The sequence below is a fragment of the Grammomys surdaster genome, unplaced genomic scaffold (assembly GCF_004785775.1).
Source record: "Grammomys surdaster isolate TR1022 unplaced genomic scaffold, NIH_TR_1.0 243, whole genome shotgun sequence".
NCBI classification, from domain to species: domain Eukaryota; kingdom Metazoa; phylum Chordata; class Mammalia; order Rodentia; family Muridae; genus Grammomys; species Grammomys surdaster.
This window is the reverse complement of record NW_021604688.1, coordinates 2814366-2832230: the sequence shown is the minus strand read 5'-3', so window position 1 is coordinate 2832230 and position 17865 is coordinate 2814366. Positions and strand designations below refer to the sequence as shown.

The 17865-nt window shown below is 39.2% G+C and overlaps 1 protein-coding gene across 1 annotated transcript in view; it reads left to right on the top strand.

The window, feature by feature from the left end:
• The window catches only part of Ccdc178 (coiled-coil domain containing 178), a 298089-nt gene that overhangs the window by 178608 nt on the left and 101616 nt on the right, over window positions 1-17865 (top strand). Inside the window, exon 19 of the mRNA XM_028774890.1 lies at window positions 15846-15995. Within this exon, the coding sequence (XP_028630723.1) occupies window positions 15846-15995 (150 nt within the window). The remainder of the gene's footprint in view (window positions 1-15845; window positions 15996-17865) is intronic.

Below are 17865 nucleotides of genomic sequence, written 5' to 3'. Positions count from 1 at the left end.
TCTCTCTCTCTCTCTCTCTCTCTCTCTCTCTCTCTCTCTCTCTCTCTTTCTCTCTCTGTCAGTATCTTTCTGATCCTGGGGCCTGGGCAACTAATTCAGTTAAACTGATTGTTCTGTAAACTCAGTCATTCTTCTGTATGTGCCTTTCCATGCTGGCATTACAAGACATAAGGCTTTTGTGTTTTGTTTTGTGTTTTTACGTGAGTGAAAGTTCAAATCCATAGAACTTAGCTCAGGGTTGTCTGCTTGCATGAGAAGCACTTATGGGCTAAGCCACCCCTTGGCATGTTTATGGACTTTACCATAGACATGCACAGCGTTTACTCCACCATCATTAAGAATTACTTCTAGTGTCATCCCCGTTGGGTCCTGGGAGCCTCTTGCTTTCCTGGTGTCTGGGACTTTCTGTTGACTACCCCCAGCTCCCCATCCCCCATTGCTACACACTTTTGTTTAGTTTCCTGACCCTCTTTACATCTCCCCCATCTCCTCCCATACCTGATCCTGCCTCCTTTTTTCCCTCTCCCCCTCTTCTCTTCTTCCCAAGTCTGTAATACCCAACAAAGGGGAAAGAGAACTTGGAGATACCATGTCCAGAGGTTAGGCACTGCCCACGATTGAGGGATGGGACTACCCACTCACTCTTTTCAAAATTTTAACCCTGTCTAAAGAAAACACAAGGACAAAAAGTGGAGCAGAAACTGAAACAACTGACCCTCCTAGAGATCCATCCAATATGCAGCCATCAAACCATCACTATCGCTGATGCCAAGAAGTGCTTGCTGACAGGAGCCTGGTATGGATGTCTCCTCAGAGGCTCTGCCAGAGTCTTACTAATATGTATGCGGATGTTTGCAGCCAACCATAGGACTGAGAATGGGGATCTTAATGGAGGAGTTAGAAGGATTGAGAGAGCTGAAGGGGTTTTACAACTCCATAGAAAGAGCAACAATATCCACCAACCAGACCACCCAGAGCTCCCAGGGACTATAGAACCAACCAAAGAATACACATGGAGGAACTCATGGCTCCAGCTGCATATGTAGCAAAGATTGACCTTATCTCAAATCAACGGGAGGGGAAGCCCTTGGTCCAGTGTAGGCTATATGCCCGAGCATAAAGGAATGCTAGGGCAGTAAGGCAGGAGTGGGTGGGTGGGTGGGCGAGCATCCTCATAGAAGAAGGGATTAGAAGGTGTGGGATAAGAGGTTTTCAGAGGGGACATCGAGAAAGGAGCTAATGTTTGAAATGTAAATTAAAAATAGTTTTCCCCCTTTTTCATAGAAATAAAAACTATAATCTCAAAAAAATTACTTCTAAATCAGAAATATCTTCTAAATGCAAAAAAAAGTTTTATTGTGCCCCATCCTATGGAGAGGGCAGCTTGCTGTGGTTTTTTCTTTTTGTCAATACATCTCTTCAGTTTTTTTTTTTTTTTCAGAAAACTAAAAACAAGATCCTATCATCTTAGTTCTATGTATAAGGAGGTGAATGCATATGCCATGAGTTTATCCTTACTTACATTTCCTCGCCTCACTGATGTTGCCAGTCTTTGTTCCCAGGCTGAAATGTCGAGTTGACACAAAAGTATAAAGTGTCTCTGTGACTCTAACCTCTCAGATAGAGTTAAGATTTGCAGTCACACACACTTTCTGTTATGATTATATTAATTATATCTGGCCAGGAACAAAAGCAAGGCAGCCGTATAACCTCCAACCCAGGGTCCTCTTTCCACTATGGGATGTTCATGAGACAGCTGCATCTTATTCTGGGAACAAAAAATTAGGTTAAACGTACTCTGGGTTGAGTTCTTTCCTACATTCTTTTCCAAATGCAATATGGGAAGGAAGAAAGCCTGCAAAGCATAAAGGTTTGGGATTTGGCAGAATAGAAAGATGGCATCTCAAGGAGGAAGGTTCATGGTTACAAGATCATAAAAGATTGAGCACTCATTCTTAAGGAGTATCTCAGGTGGGAAAGGGGAAATAGGTGTATAATTGCTAGATAATCAATAAAAATATGTTGAAAATAAAGAAAAAGTAAATGTCTGTGGCCTCTGCTGTAGCCTATAGTAGTGCTGTGGCCACTGCTGTGGCTCAGAGCCTTGTTGGTGTCTGTGGTCTGTACTGCCACTGGAGACTATGGTGGGGTCTGTGGTTTGTGCTGAGGCCAGAAACCATGCAGTCCATAATCTGTTGTACTGCTGACTATAAAGAACAAGGATGCGTCCTTTTCAGTGGTGTTGATGACTGCAGATGTACATAATTGAGAATGAGAGACATAGATGGCTTCTGTGACAATCTTTACCTCCCCAATATCAAGGACCCTCCCCAAAATAAACAATCTAGACAGGAAGCCAATGAAGAAAACTATTAAAACATTGCAATGGGTACATTGAAATATAGCACATTACAGTTGAAGGCTTCTGAGGTGTAGAACTCAGTTTGATTTAAGGGGCTGGCCACTCTGAGTTTGACCTTGATCCAATGAGTATGTAGGCAACACAAATTGGACTTGGTATTTTTTCTTCTTTTTTTAGGGAAAGTTATCAAGGGGTGGGGGTGGATGTGGGATGACGAGGAAGTAAATGACATCAGGGTTCATTATGTGAAATTTCCAGGTAATCAATAAAAATATTATGTTGGGGTGAAGTAAGAAACTGAACAAGCACAAACTTGAAAAAAGCAAGACATGGTGGAAAACAGCTCTAACTTTGGTAACTCATTGTGTTAGCATCAGCTTTGGCTCCCTTTGCTGTCATACATAGCAATTGTAATAGAATCAATCCAGTGCATTTGGTCCTGGGAAACTTTATCTTGCAGATATGTATTGACGGAGTTGCTTGGGGTTCAGTTTACCTTGTGTTAAAGTTATATGCATTCTTCCCACTTAACCATATGAGGAGACTGCAAATACTGATCAAATAGCCTAAACACAACAAAATATTGCATCGTAATTCATTCCAGTCCCTACAAGTCTTTATTTTTGGTTTGCTTGTGGTTTTTTGTTTGTTTGTTTGCTTGCTTGCTTGCTTGCTTGCTTGCTTAATTTCATTTTATTTATTACTTATTTAGTATACATTCTGCTCACTGCCACCCTCCCAGTTACCCCCTCCCACAATCCTTCCCCCTTGTGCCCTTTTCTTCTCTGAGTGGATGCTCCCCACCCCAGTATCCCTCCTATCCTGGCACTTCAAGTCTCTGCCTGTGCTGCAGGGTGTTTCCTCTCCTAATGAGACAAGGCAGCCCAGCTAGAAGAACGTATCTCAAGTTCAGGCAATAGTTTCTGGAATATCCCAGCTCCAGTTGTTCGGGAACTCAAATAGTGGATAGAGCTTGAAGATTCTTCTGGAAGAATAAGAGTAAGGATTGCAGGCCTGAAGGGGAGAGGAACTCCACAGAAAGACCAACAGAGTCGACTAATCTGGATCCTTGGGGCTCTCAGAGTCTGAACCACCAACCAAAGAACAACCATAGGCTGGCCGTATGTTGTTACATATGTACCAGATGTGCAGCTTGGATTCATATTTCCTTAAATTGTAAGTTGGCCCTTTTTCATGTGCTGAATTGTGTAGAAGTCATCATTTTTCTCCCTCATTCTCTGGTTAGTACTCCATTTTAAAGGTCATGGGTCATTGCTCCAGGGCATGTCTGCACCATTTCCTCCAACCACTGTGCCATGCAAAGCAGTAGGACCATCACATTTAATTAGCCAATCTGAAGATTACCTGCAAAAAGTAAAATTCAGCTTGGCAAGATAAAGCCTATCCTGGACTCTCATAATAGACGTTGCAGAAGCAAAAACTGAGCAGACCTCTAGCCTGCCTTCTATGAAATACACTTAACCAAATGAGACATGGATACAAGAGACATTTGAGTATATTGATGGTATTTTAGCATGTCTGACAGATCTCTGCAAAATTATTGATTCCATTCTGAGGTACTTTAAAACTTTCACTACTTTTAAGAGAATGTTGTTGATGTTATTATTGATTGGTTGTCCCTGTCTTTTTTAGTATTTGCCTCTGTCAAAAAGGAAAAGAAAATGCCTTGAAATAGTGGTCCCTCACACACAAACCTAACTACAGTTCCAATAGACCTTGAATGTGAGATCTATATTGCAGCTTCATTGTAAAGCATACTGGTACAGTAATTAAAGATCTCGAGAAGATCTGGAAAGGGACAGAAAGCACCTATTTTAGACTTTGAAGTCCATTACATTTCTCCAGTTTCTCTGCAACTGTAGATATAAAATAGGTCACGTGCAATATGTAAGTATAAGTAAATGAATTTGGACACTGGTGTGCAAGTGAACTGCACTTAAGAAGCAGGAGTGGTATCGATTTGACTGAGAGCTATGGTTTACTGATCCTTTTTCCTCCACAACAGTAGACACAACTCAAGATAAGAGATGCTTCTGGTGTTTTTGGATCCTACTTTGTACTTGAGATGCATGCCAAGGATTGAGAAGTGACCCAAATACTGAGCAAAAATAGAGAAATGTGTGGGTTCTCCTTTCCAAATGAGGGGGATCATTGAACTAACAGTATCAATAAAGACAATGTATGAATGGAAGATGTTTATCAGACTGTGAACATCTTGCTTTTGACATCTCTGTTTTGTGCTTTATATTCCCTGAAAAGCCAGGAAGAAATGCCTAAATTTAAAAGAACCTTTTCCAAAGACTATCTAGTGGTGTTTTTGTTTGTTTTACCTTTTGTAATTTTTGAGGATATTCAGAAGTAAGATCATTCAAACTATCAGTTTAGACTCAAGAAGGCTGTAATTTAGATCTGAGACTGGGAACAGACTGAGGACAAGAAAGGGTGTTGAATACAAGATACATCAGACACTCATCTGGATTTGGTATTATTCATGTATGTTCTAAGACAAGAAATTGACCTTCCTGTCCTTCATTTCCATACCATAAATGTAAGAAGATTGGTTTTTTTGTTTGATTGTTTTTTTTTCTGTTATCCTTTTATTCCTAAAGGGATTACATCGTGTGTTAAGCTAACCTGAAGGTAGAAGTAACAGTGACTATGTGTTGTACCACTTTGTGGTTATGTGTGACATCTAATTGGCATGTGTCATTTTCCAAGAAAGGAAATTTGTTTTTAATCTGTGACAATATGAACATGGACATGACAATGAAAAATTTCTCAGTGTAACAAGAGATCAGGTTATCAAACCTCATCAATAACACATGACCAAAAAAAAAAAAAAAGAAATTGCATCTTTAAATTTTGTCAGCAATTTCTGCACACAAATCCACATCCTTACTCTTTCTTCTTTTAGATGAGCTCCTCTCTGGTTTGTAAGGGAGGTACAAGGTCTGCTCTTGCAGTGCATTTATGTGGTGTACAGTTTCTCTATGATAGTTAGTTATAATTCCTTAACTCTTTTTTGCCGTTGACCTTTTAAAGCAGCATAATTAGAATAAGTTGTGGTTATTGTATCAGAATGTGCATCCCATGGGCCAACAAGGCAGCACATTAATTCTCTGCATCACCCACTTGGTGTGCAGTGCCATCAGCACAAAGATATTATTCTTTGTAATTACATAAAGAAAGGGTCTATTTAGTGTTAAGTGACCTTTCCATGACTGATCAGCCTTTGCCACCAGTGAAGTAGAAACGTACATCATTAAAATGTGTGTAAACAGGAAACCCTTCTAAATCTTACACTAACCTAAGCAGGACTTTCTCTAGAAGAGGAAATGGCTGTTGGGCCCTTCACTAAAGGCTGACACACTTGGAACAACATTTTTAATATATAGACATATTGAGGTATAATAAGAAAGGATGCCTGTGTCTCTGTTTCATAATTTTAAGTCACACCACAGGAAAACATCTTTAAGAACAAGAATACTTGGATTAAAATTTAAACTTTAGTTTGCAGTAACAAATACGTTAGCAAAATTAATACTGCCATGAGTGACTGCTATTTCAGAGCTGTTGCTGAGATGTCACTCACTGTATATATAATTTAAGTCATGTACTTTACTTTGGAGTTTTCCTTTGGGAATATGGTTAGATGACACTGCTTTCCTCTTGCTCTTCACGTTTGTTTCCTGTTTGTTTCTGTAATTAGCTAGTTGGAATACCTAAGGCAATGATTCTCAACCTGTGGGTCACCGCCCACACAACCCACTTAGGGGTCAAATAACCCCTTCCTAAGGGCCACGTAAGACCATCTGAAAACACAAATATTTAATTTATGATTCATAACGCTAATAAATACAGTTATAGAGTAGCAATGAGATAATTTTATGGTTGTGGGTCACCGCAATATGAGGACCTACATATTAAAGGTTTGCAACTTTAGGAAGGCTGAACCCCCCTGCTATAGTATAAAAGAAAATTTGATCAAGTAGAAATTTAATGCCTAATTTAAGCTGGGTGCATGGTTCAGCTGGTAGAGCTTATGTCTAGCATGCAGGAAAGCCCAAGCTGAATCCACAGCATTATGCAAAACTGGCCATGATGCTCCACAACTGTAGTCCCAGCACTTGGAGGGTAGAGATCAGAAGCTGCACTTCATTCTTCACTCCATAGTGAGTGCAAAGTTATCTTGGGATACATGAGACTGTCTCACAGCCAACACATAGAAAAGAGACATTCTTACAAATGTTCTTATGTCCGTATAGAGGAAAATGTTCCTTTCGTTTTTAACACATACCCACATTAATTGAGTGCTTTTGAGTATTTATTAAATGAGACATGAGACTGTCTCACAACAAATACATAGTATAAGAGACATTCTTATAAGCATTCTTAATGCTCGTATAGAGGAAAGCATTCCTTTCTTTTTGAACACATATCCAAGTTAACTGAGTGCTTCTGAGTATTTATTAGATGTCTCTATTTCCTGACTAAGGTTCCCTGTTGAGAACATGTGCAGAGTCCTATATGTGAACTATATTTGGAAATCCACTTAAAAGCTCTTCCTTTCCTCAAAGTTAGCTCATCACTTTGCCCAGAGCTGGTCTACCATGGAACTGCCCTGTATGGCTATATATTCTGCCTTTAATATATAGCCTGTTCTAACGTTAATGGCATCTGTGTGAATGGCTCAAAGTCTTATCTGATTGAAAGCTCCTACTCTGAAACTCTGTATTTTTCCATGTGGTATTTATAATCCCTGGTCAGACACATACAGTGAAAAGAAATGTAAAAACAAGGAACAGATATAATGAATGTGAAACAGTCACAAATTCCAAGTCACATATCAGTTGCAAGAGGCAATGTGATAACGACCATTAGAAATGTTTAATAAATCTTCCAAAACCTAATCTAGTTGGGAAGCTAAGATGAGGAGTTCTTTTCTATGTGCTGGAGTAGCATAGTTACAGAAACCCTGACCTTGAAGTCTAGCAGGGAGAGGTCTGCCTGGTCAGCTATTAGTATAAGCTTCACCCAGCAGTGTCTTTTCCAGGCTCTGAATAAGTGCTCTCACTAAATGTTTTGTTGTATTTTTTTAATTAATGAGTCAATATAGAGCATTTTGTCACAAACCATCATGTGCTGACTTTGAGGCTTACAACAACCTTGATGCAGAGGGCTGATTTGTTCCCTTACAAATCAAGAATGTTCTTTTAAGACTAATTATCACAGAACTCATGTTGGACAAGAGACTGGTTTCCATGGCAGCACAGACAAGGAAGTTGGTCCTGGGAGAGTTAAAACAGTTATTTACTCCTCTGAGGCTTTTGGGTATCGACACATATCACTCTTACAGGCTTGCTCCTCTGGAACACTGGGGAGAACTCTTGCTTTCTGTAGTAATTGGCATATAGATTTTTAAGGGAGGTAGCTATGCAATAATACCTCTGTGCACACAGTAGGTGATGCATCTAATAGAGTCTGTACAGGCCCTCTCTGCTATACTGTGGGACAGTCCCCCCTCTACTGTACTGTTGGAGAATTGGCAAATATTTTGAACGTTTTTGTTCCCTGTGCATGTGCATTGGTGAGGTTGAGCAAACCCAGAGTGCTACGGCTGTAGCCTAATGCATATTCATCAAAAAAAGCACCTCTGAGGTGAGTACTCATAGTGAGCAGGAGACCCAGTCCAGACTCATTTACTCAGAAGTCTATATCTGCACATCCTCTGAAATCAGTCTTAGTCGTTATGTTTGCTTTAATGACATCAAACTGCCACTGTAAGACTGGGGTGATGGCTCAGTCAATAAAAGTCTTGCCTCACAAGCATAAAGACTTGAGTTCAATACCCCAAAAGCCAGTGTCACTGTAACCCCAGTTCTGGAGAGAAGGAGACAGGCAAATAACTTGGGGCTTGCTGGCTGCCCAGCCTACCTTACTTGGTGAGCCTCAGGCCAGTAAGGACTGTAAAACAAAGACGGTCGATGATGCCTGAGACACATACCTGAAATTGTTCTCTGAACTCCTCATCCAGGTACACACACAAGCATATGCATATGCACCCAAATTCCCACTTATGAACACATACATATGCACCCAAACCCCAGAACCCCATTTACACAAAGCTTTCCTGTATGCAAATCACCAACCTAGTGGTTTGGAGAACCATGCAGATGCAGATTAGGTGGTCCATCATTAACGCTGTTTAGTCACTTTTCTACTGCTCTGACAATCACCAAAAGAGCTTAAGGAAGAAAAGACTATTTTTGGCTCCCAGATTCAGAAGTTTTGATCCATATTTAGCCTGTTTCTATTGTTTCTAGACTGTAGTGAGGCAGAACACCATGGCGGTAATACATGGAGAAGGAAAGGGGCTTGCCTCATATCAGCCAGAAAACAGCTACAATGTCTGAGACATAACACATCTAGAAAACCCGTGTCCCCATGACCTGTCTCCTCCACCTAGGCCTCAACTAGCTCCACCTGCTGGAGACCAAGTCTTCAACACATGGGCCTGAGGAAGTTGTCCATATCAAAACTAGAACAGACTATGTAGTGCAACTAGCTCCACCTGCTGGAGACCAAGTCTTCAACACATGGGCCTGAGGAAGTTGTCCATATCAAAACTAGAACAGACTATGTAGTTCTGTAGGGCCACAACTCTTGAAAGTTCAGGACTTGCAACTGAGCCAGAGTTACAACACTATCCATCAGTAAGGAGGGGTGTGGGAGGGCCATACGTGTGTGTGTGTGTGTGTGTGTGTGTGTGTGTGTGTGTGTGTGTGTATGAGTCTTATTCACAAGTTATATAGCAATACCCTAAAAACCCTTTAAGGGTCAAGAAAACATTTTCCTTTATTCTCAAATTTGCTCAAGTATATTCCAGTCCTTGTGACAGAGTGACTGTGATCCCAGTTCGACTGTACACCACCTACACTGGTTTGCACTTCTTTCCTTCTCATCCTAGCCTGAAGTCCCTGGTGAGTGCTATCATACCATAATCTTTTTTAATCCCTAGATTAGCCACAGAGCTGGGACCGTAAATCAACTTAGTAAAGGTTTATAGAACAAGCAGATGAATGAACAAATAGATAAGAGAAAAGCTAGTAGGCATGATAGAGTAAAATTTGTCAACAAATATTAGATACACAACTTCAGGGTTCTGGTGTTTTCTGAGGGGATACAATTCTTTTCAGATGCGGGGTTAAAGTTGGAATGGTGTGGTCTATGTGCACATAGCCGATGCTTCCATTAGAGTGCCTGGGGGAAGTAAGGAGCAGTCGAAAGCATACTTAATAACCAAGAATCAAATGACAGATGCATCATCAGGAAAGATCAGAAGAGACAGTAGCAGATAATTAATAATTACATCAGGACAGGAGATTTTGAATTAGAAGTGGGTCAGAATATAACACTTCTGTTAGAGTACATACTGATAGAACCTGACTCCTCTGTCCACAGAGCCAGATCTACATTAAGCATCATTGAGGATATGGATGGCAGATGACAGCATGGTGCATCAAATAAAATCGTTTAAGGCAACTTCGTAGGCTTTCTACATGTATGCTTACAATGCAAGTGTTTTAACCATAGCCATTTTCTAGTTTGAATCACGTGTTTCTTTTTATAATCTCCTTAATGTCTAGTCCATCTTTAAAGTACATTTTTTTTTTCAGGAATTGAGGCTTTCTCCAGGGTGAGTGTTGCTGGTTCGACTTTTATTGGCCTTTATGGTACAATTTCACTGTTGCATTCAACCATAATCTTGAATTCTAGAGTCTTCTGATTGGAAAGCCAATGATCTAGGTCTTACCAGTTAATATGTCACTCTTAATCAAAGCACTGGTTATATAATAGTGTAGACAAATACAAGACAGCAGATTATATCCACCCAACAAGCTCATAGTGACTAATGAAGCACGACTTCTTAGGTGCCAAAGTTCTCTTTCCCTTCAGCAGCCTACTTTATCTGTGGCAACAAACTGTGAGTGGAAGATTACAGGGCAAATGTGGACTAAGCAGAAGGGAAATTAGTGATTTGTCTTCATTGTTGGATGCCATTAGGTTTTGTGAAGAAAATGCTGCAAAGCTCGTAGGGTGCTGGCCCATATGGTGGTGCACTGCACACAGGGGTATGTGATCTACTGCCATATGTCCTGATCAAAGGTCAGGTGCTCCATTTAAATGCTGTATGGTGTTGCACAAGACTGTAGGGCATCAGTTGTTCTGGTCATAGAAACACTCAAAACTTTATTATGTAATGTGGCCATTTATGATGTTCATGGCTCTATGACACAAACTTGGGCAAGATGTCAGAGGAATGGATTGCCTCTGTATCTCAATTCTAGACCATCAGCTAGATGGTACCTAAAATTTAGACACTGGGCTCTGGACCTATCTCTAGATATCATATTCACTGACAGTTGATGTCAGGACTCTTCGTTGACCCACTGATATATGGTCTCCCTCTGTGCTCTAGATCTCTTACAACATGGTAATCACTGCAATGCCAAATGTCCTGAAAGAGAAGGCCAGACAGAAGTTGTATGCTGTCTATGAACTAGCTGAAAAGTAACAGCATTGTTTCTATTATATTTGACTGGTTAGATAAACCACACATATATTAACCAATCATGGAAGGAACAAATAGACTTGACCTGTATATGGAATAGCAAGATTTTTTAAAAACTCATCTTTGACTGAAAATATTACTATAGCCATTTTCCAAAACTACAAATTTGCCCATCTAATGTTTCATTGTTTTGACTTCCCCTTTGTGTAAAGTGAGAATAATAACATCTCAGACAGTTGCTCAGAGGGAAAATTCAGGAATCACAGTCTTGTTAGGATACATCGTATTTCTAGCTAGGCACTAGAAAGTTATGTGCTACACTAGGTTTCCTTCATCCTATTCAACTTCTTATTTTCTTATTATATCATACATCCAGTTAGAATAAAATTTGAGTGTGATGGGTAGGATCTTTTGTCATTAAATAACTGCTAGACTCTTATTAGTTGTATGTGGAATTCATGGATCAGTGCTTATGTTCATCATCTGAATCCAGCTTTATGTATAACTATCACCAGGAGAAATGGAATGTCTTCCGTAGTTGGTCCAGAAGGTGCACAGTTTTCCTACCAGCACGCCCTATACCCACTGATTCTATGAGAAAGGAATGAAAAAATGGAAATAGTGAGAAAATTCAAGCCGAAAATGAAGATAAAGTCCTATCCAAAATCCACAGCTTAAAGAGTAAGGAAAACTCAATGAAAAACAAAAGAAGACTGTTTAGATAATTTGGAGTCTTGACTTGTCTTCTTTTTACGGGATTTCTGTGGATGGAGGAGGAAAATGTTTTTCTGTAGAAATACTTTGAGTACCACAGGCCTAGCATCTAATAACAAAAGCTCCTTATAACAAAAGCTATATACAACTTCAACAGTTTTGAAAAACCCAAAGCTCTAAATAACAGCACCTAAAGCCAGGCAATGCATGTATCCCTGGAAAAGTCTGAAGTTTAAAGCTTTAGTGTGCATTATGCTTTTGTAGTGAATAGTTCATTCACACATATAGAGTGTACAATAGTGTACGTGAATCTTTACCATTATAGTTGCTTGTAGTAGCACAAAGGCTGTCACATGGGAGTTGGCAAATAATATATGTGATTCTAATATGGAAAATATAGGCAATGTCTAAGTGGTATTACGATCACTCTTCGATTATTTACTATACATTCATCCCCCTAATCATTCATTTGCTCATCCTTCCATTCCTTCATTCCTTCATCTGCCTATCCATTTATTCATGTATCCATTCATCTATCAATTCATTCACCAATCCATCTGATCAGTTATCCACTGACTTTTCACCTATGAATTCTTATATTTGTCCTATGGATTCATCTATTTATCATGGACCTACTTACATCAGCTATTCTAAGAAACATCTTTTGGATGAACAAGTTAATAGTCTCAGCACTCATGAAACTTACAAAGTAGCTTCTACTCAGTTCCTCAGTGATATATTTAATTTCCTAACATAATACTAGGGGAATAAACTGTCATATCTCCTAGTCATCAAAGATTAACAAATGATTTTAGATATCATATTATGCTAAATGTTTACTTATTAAATTACAAAAGCGATTAGCAGGCATTCATGAATCTCCTTTTTATCGGGACACACTCCCAATGTTAATCATTTCAGTCATTCTTAATAATGGGACCCAAATAAATAACAAGTGTAGTGTCAAAATATACTATTTTGAATAAATTTAATATATATGTAAGTCAAAAGTACAAAATACCTAGAATACAGCAGTCTAATTATATATTTATGTAATTTGTTAATACAATTTTCCCACAACTTACCACAAAATTCTTATGTCAGATTATCAAGTTTGAGTAACTAAATAAAATGTCTTGAATAAATAACTGAATGAGAAAATAAATTAATGAATGAATTGGTTAATGTTATAAGTCAATGTGAACCCACAGAATTTCACCCCCAAGGATGTCCTCTGATCTACACAAACACGCAGTCATACGCATGTAACTGAATGCACACACGCACAAAATTAGAGAACTTCATATTCAGTGAATCAGGCTAGCAAATAAACAAACAAAAAACTCAAAATGACTTTATCTTGACAGCAGTCAAACACTTATCAGGTTTTCAATCCAACAAACTGAGATATCCTAATGAATGTTTAAGTATCAAAATGCCTGACAACTATCATTTAAAAAGTAACTCCAAACATCCTCCCAGTCCCATCTCCCTGGTCTCGAATTCCCGCACAGTAGGGGATCCAAACTTTCTGGGACCATGGCCCACCACTTCCACTGAAGTCTGACAAGGTCACCCTCAATTCCCTATACAGGTGCACGAGTCCCTCCCTTTGTGCTCTCTGGCTGGCGGTTTAGACTTTGAACTTTTGATACTCCTTCTAGAAAGGACCAAAGCATCCACACTTTGGTCTTCCTTCTTCTATGTGAGTTTTATGTGGTCTATATGTTGTTTCTTAGAAATTGTGAGCTTTTGGGCTAATATCCACTTATCAGTGAGTGCATATCATGTATGTTCTTTTGAGATTGGGTCACCTCACTCAAGATGATATTTTCCAGCTCCATCCATCGCTCTGGGTTCCCTGAGGGACAAGCCTGACTGCATAGGGGTTGATGTCAAAAGCATCCCCTCTCCAGGAAAAAGACATTGGGATGGGTATGGCCCTCATGCCTCACTGGACAATGACAGGGGGAATGGAGCCATTACAAGGTCCCCTTCAAATACCGGAGGTCAGGTCTCTATCCCTGCCTTCGCAAGATTAGAATTGCCACAGCCCTTCTATACTTAGAGAAGGGAGGAGATGCCGGGGGCAGCCCTGCTTACACACTGAAGGCCTAAAATCAGCCATAGGCCTAAAATCAGCAATAGGCCTGTCATACATGTATACTAACACCAAGTCTTGGGTCTCAGTGGAAAAACATTGAAACAGATGGCTATAAGCTAATGTAAACAGGCAGCTTTTGTGGAAATTTACAAGCCTGAGTCATAGACTTTGTAATAGGTGGCCTTGGCAGACAATATCAACATAGATAAGGACAAGCGAGTCATAGGCAGAGTCATAGTGACTTGTCCCCTGAACCTTCACCTAGCCGACACCCGGTTCTGAAAGATATCTGTATTCCCCCTGAACACCCACACTCCAGTGTCATTCCCTTCCCCACATCCTGCCTTTCTGTGTTTATAACCCCTGTGTGAATGAATTACGATTTGAGAAAAAATAAATTATAAAAAAAAGCGACTCCACCAAATGAAAATAGTCACAAACTTTGTCCTAAGGAAATATAATTCTATGTAAACGTAGGTAGATTTAACAAGGTGCAACATCCCAATATTTTCAATAATCACACCAGAATTAGGACAAGGGCATGTGAGATAGATCTCAGTTCATCATTTTGGCTTCCTGAAAAACACCCATGACAGTGTTTATCACTCTTGATCAATAGGGAGATCAAGACTCCATGAGAAATATGTCTGCTGGCCTTAATAAATCTTTAGGTGTATAAGTACAGAAATATTTGTACAGGCAATTTTCTGCTGAATTACATTTTCCTGTTCACATTCTCATACTGTGTATGATTTCTAAGAGCAAAACCAAAGGTTTGACGGGAGAGCGCCTTCACGCAGGAATGCTTTAATTACTTTACACTAGTTATTTTTATACCTAGTAGTTTAATCACCACGGTTAATCTCTTTATGGGTATCAATACATTTTCAGCCAGGTGAATTATATATTAGATCAAGTGTTGTTAATTCAGAATAGATTCATACCAAAGGAATAATTAGATTAACATATTTGAAAATATTAAATCTGTTAGTAAATTATAGTTTCTGAAGCATCTAAGAGCAAATTTCTTTTAATAGTTTTATTACATTTTATTTATTTAGTGTTGTGTATGGGTGTGTATGAGCGTGTTTGTGCATGTGTGCGTGCATGTGTGTGTGCGCGTGCGCATGCACACCCTCACGTGCACCCATGTCCATGTACAAATCCCCATGTCGTAGTGCATGAGTGGAGATCAGAACACCACCACGGGTGTGGCTCCTCTGGAGCCATCAATTTGTTTCTTGAAATAGGATCTCTCGCTGGAGCTGGGGCTTCCTGCTCATTAGTCTAGACTCTAAGATCTGAGATCCTCCTGTCTCTGTCACCTCAGTGTTGAGATTATAACTGTTCAAAACCAAGCTTGATATTTAACTTGTGTCCTGAAGATGGGACCTGCATGGCAACCACTATAAACTGAGCAATCTAAGCTATTCCCAATCCTCTTCTCTCTCTCTCTCTCTCTCTCTCTCTCTCTCTCTCTCTCTCTCTCTGTTTTCTGAGTATCAACACCCAAATCCTATTGACAGAAGTGCTTTCTGTCCATTTGAACATAGCGGGCATGGGAAAGGCAAACCCGGTGGGGAAGAAGAAGAAAGATGCTCCAGGGATGCTTTGTGGAGTTTCCTAGGACAGGTTGGTAACTGGGTTGACAGAGGGAAGTCCAGTGGGTCAGACAAAGGCAGGTGAACTAAGAGAAATCACACATCACTGTTCAAAAACAAAAAAGGAAAGAAAGAAGGAGAGAGAGAGAAAGAGAGAGAGAGAGAGAGAGAGAGAGAGAGAGAGAGAGGGAGGGAGGGAGGGAGGGAGGGAGGGAGGGAGGGAGGAAGGAAGGAAGGAAGAAAGCCAAATCTCTGTATTCAGAAGAAAATGAGTATAACTAAGGAACATAACATGTTGGTGTCAAAGCACATATTTTTTATTATTTTGTTTATTTATACATAATGTGTTAGAATATTTTTGAGTATTTTAAAAAATATAAACATTCAAACAAATTTGCTTGATTTTAACGTATAAGTGTCTGTGTGTAAATATACAATTGCACGTATATATTAATACATTTTTTCTTCTAGCAACATCAAGACAATTTACTGGAAGAAAACCTGCGTTTAGCCAAAGAGTATCAAAGCACACAGCTGATTTTCTTAAAGGAGAAAGAGGCTTACTTCAATGGATATGACAGACTGCTGTCACTCAATGCTTCGCTTTCTGATAAGAAAAAGGTATTGACTTTTCATTTTACTTATTTATTAAAATACTTTGTTTATTTACATTCCAAATATTCCCCCTCCTTGTTCTTCCTCCCCAGGTTCTTCACCCCCTCCCCTTTGCTTCTAAGAGGGTGTTCACCACCCACCCACCCACCCCCACCTTAACCTCATGAGCATCCCCTTTCTCTGAGCCATCAAGTTTCCACAGGACTCACACTGAGTCCAGACAAGGTAGAGTCCTCTGCCACATGGGGAGCTGGAGCCAAGGACTAGCCCATGCATGCTCTTTGGTTGATGCATGCTTAGTCTCTGGGAGCTCTGAGAGGTCCTGGTTCATTGAGACACAAGAATTCTTAGTTTCTAACCCTCTTGCTAATATTTATTTACATTTAATTATTATGTCATCAATCATAATTATTTACTTAGTTTGCAGATGTACATATATCATATACTTATTGTTCTGATTCTAATTGTGCTTGACTTTGATGATGGGTCTCTAAACCTTTTTGATATATATGCCCCAAGTTTGGGTTTTTATTTCCTTACTCAATGTGAAGATACTTTGGACATTTGCAGTTACAGCTGACTATCTCTCATTACTAGATATGGTGGGAAATTCTACGTCTATTTGTAAACACTTCTGTTATGATAAAAGAAAAGCAGAAATTCATGGATCAAAAGGAAGATGGATTTAAAACGGAGGAAAGCTGTATTATAAGAGTAGAACAATATCATCACTTTGCATATATTACCCAGACATTTAGAAACAATACATGATAGTTTCCTTTCGAACCTTTGGCCTCAGGATTCAGTTTTCAAAAATCAAAGGAATGGTAATTATTTAACAACTTACCTAAGCTTAAAAACCACAGTTAATGAGTCTTTCTTCCTATTGACATTACCTATATGGATATGCTGTAAGTTGCAGTTTAAAAATCCAGCGCTGCTCTCAGAATGCTTGAGAAGGCAGAAGGCAGGGGCTGGAGTAAAGGTTTCATTAGACAGTATTGAAAGGATTCCTTATAAGTCAGTTACTCTTTTAAATCTCAGTCTTCTCATTTATAAATTTAAAATTTACCTCACAGGATAGTAAATTAGGAACAAAATAAAAGAGCAGCCACGATAAGTTGTTTTTAAAATAAAAGGAAGCTTTGAGCTATATTTACTGTATTTATCTGTGTGCTACGAGAAATGTTCTTGTTCCTCGTACGTCTACTCAGATGACTGTTAAAGCTCTGTTTGTCCTGAGACAAAGAAGGATGCTCTTTAGAAGAATTCTCTTTGGAAGGATTTTCTTTAGAATTGGGCTCTTTCGAAGGATGTTCAGTAGAAAGAGGTTGAAGGACACTTTGGGAGGACTTCTTTAGATTAGTGGTCTTTAGAAGGACCTCTTAGGAAGTATGCTTTTTAACATGATGTTTAAAGAACCTCTTTGGCAGGACCGCTTTAGAAAAATGTTCTTTAGTAGAACTTCCTTAGAATATGCCTTTGGGACAGACGTTTTTAGAAGAATGGTAAAAGTACCTCTTTAGAAGGATGATCTTTTATCTGAAATTAAATATACTTATAGTATACTTATGAAGATTTGTTCACCATCAATAGTCATGAGTAAAACACAGAAGGAAATAAAAATTAGACAAGAAGTAAAACTTCTGCCAACCTCTACATTTATGCCATTATACATACTCTTGGTTTATTTCTTGTTTATCTGTTTTTGTTTTTTAATCTTATCATTATTTCTTACTTTTTCCCAATCTTTTTATTTCCTCATTTCCTCCTTTGTTTCTTTTTATTGAAAATAGATTCTTCCCTCATGCATTATACCCTGACCACAGTTTCTCCTCCCACCAATCCTCCCAGCAACTCCCCACCTACCTCTCCC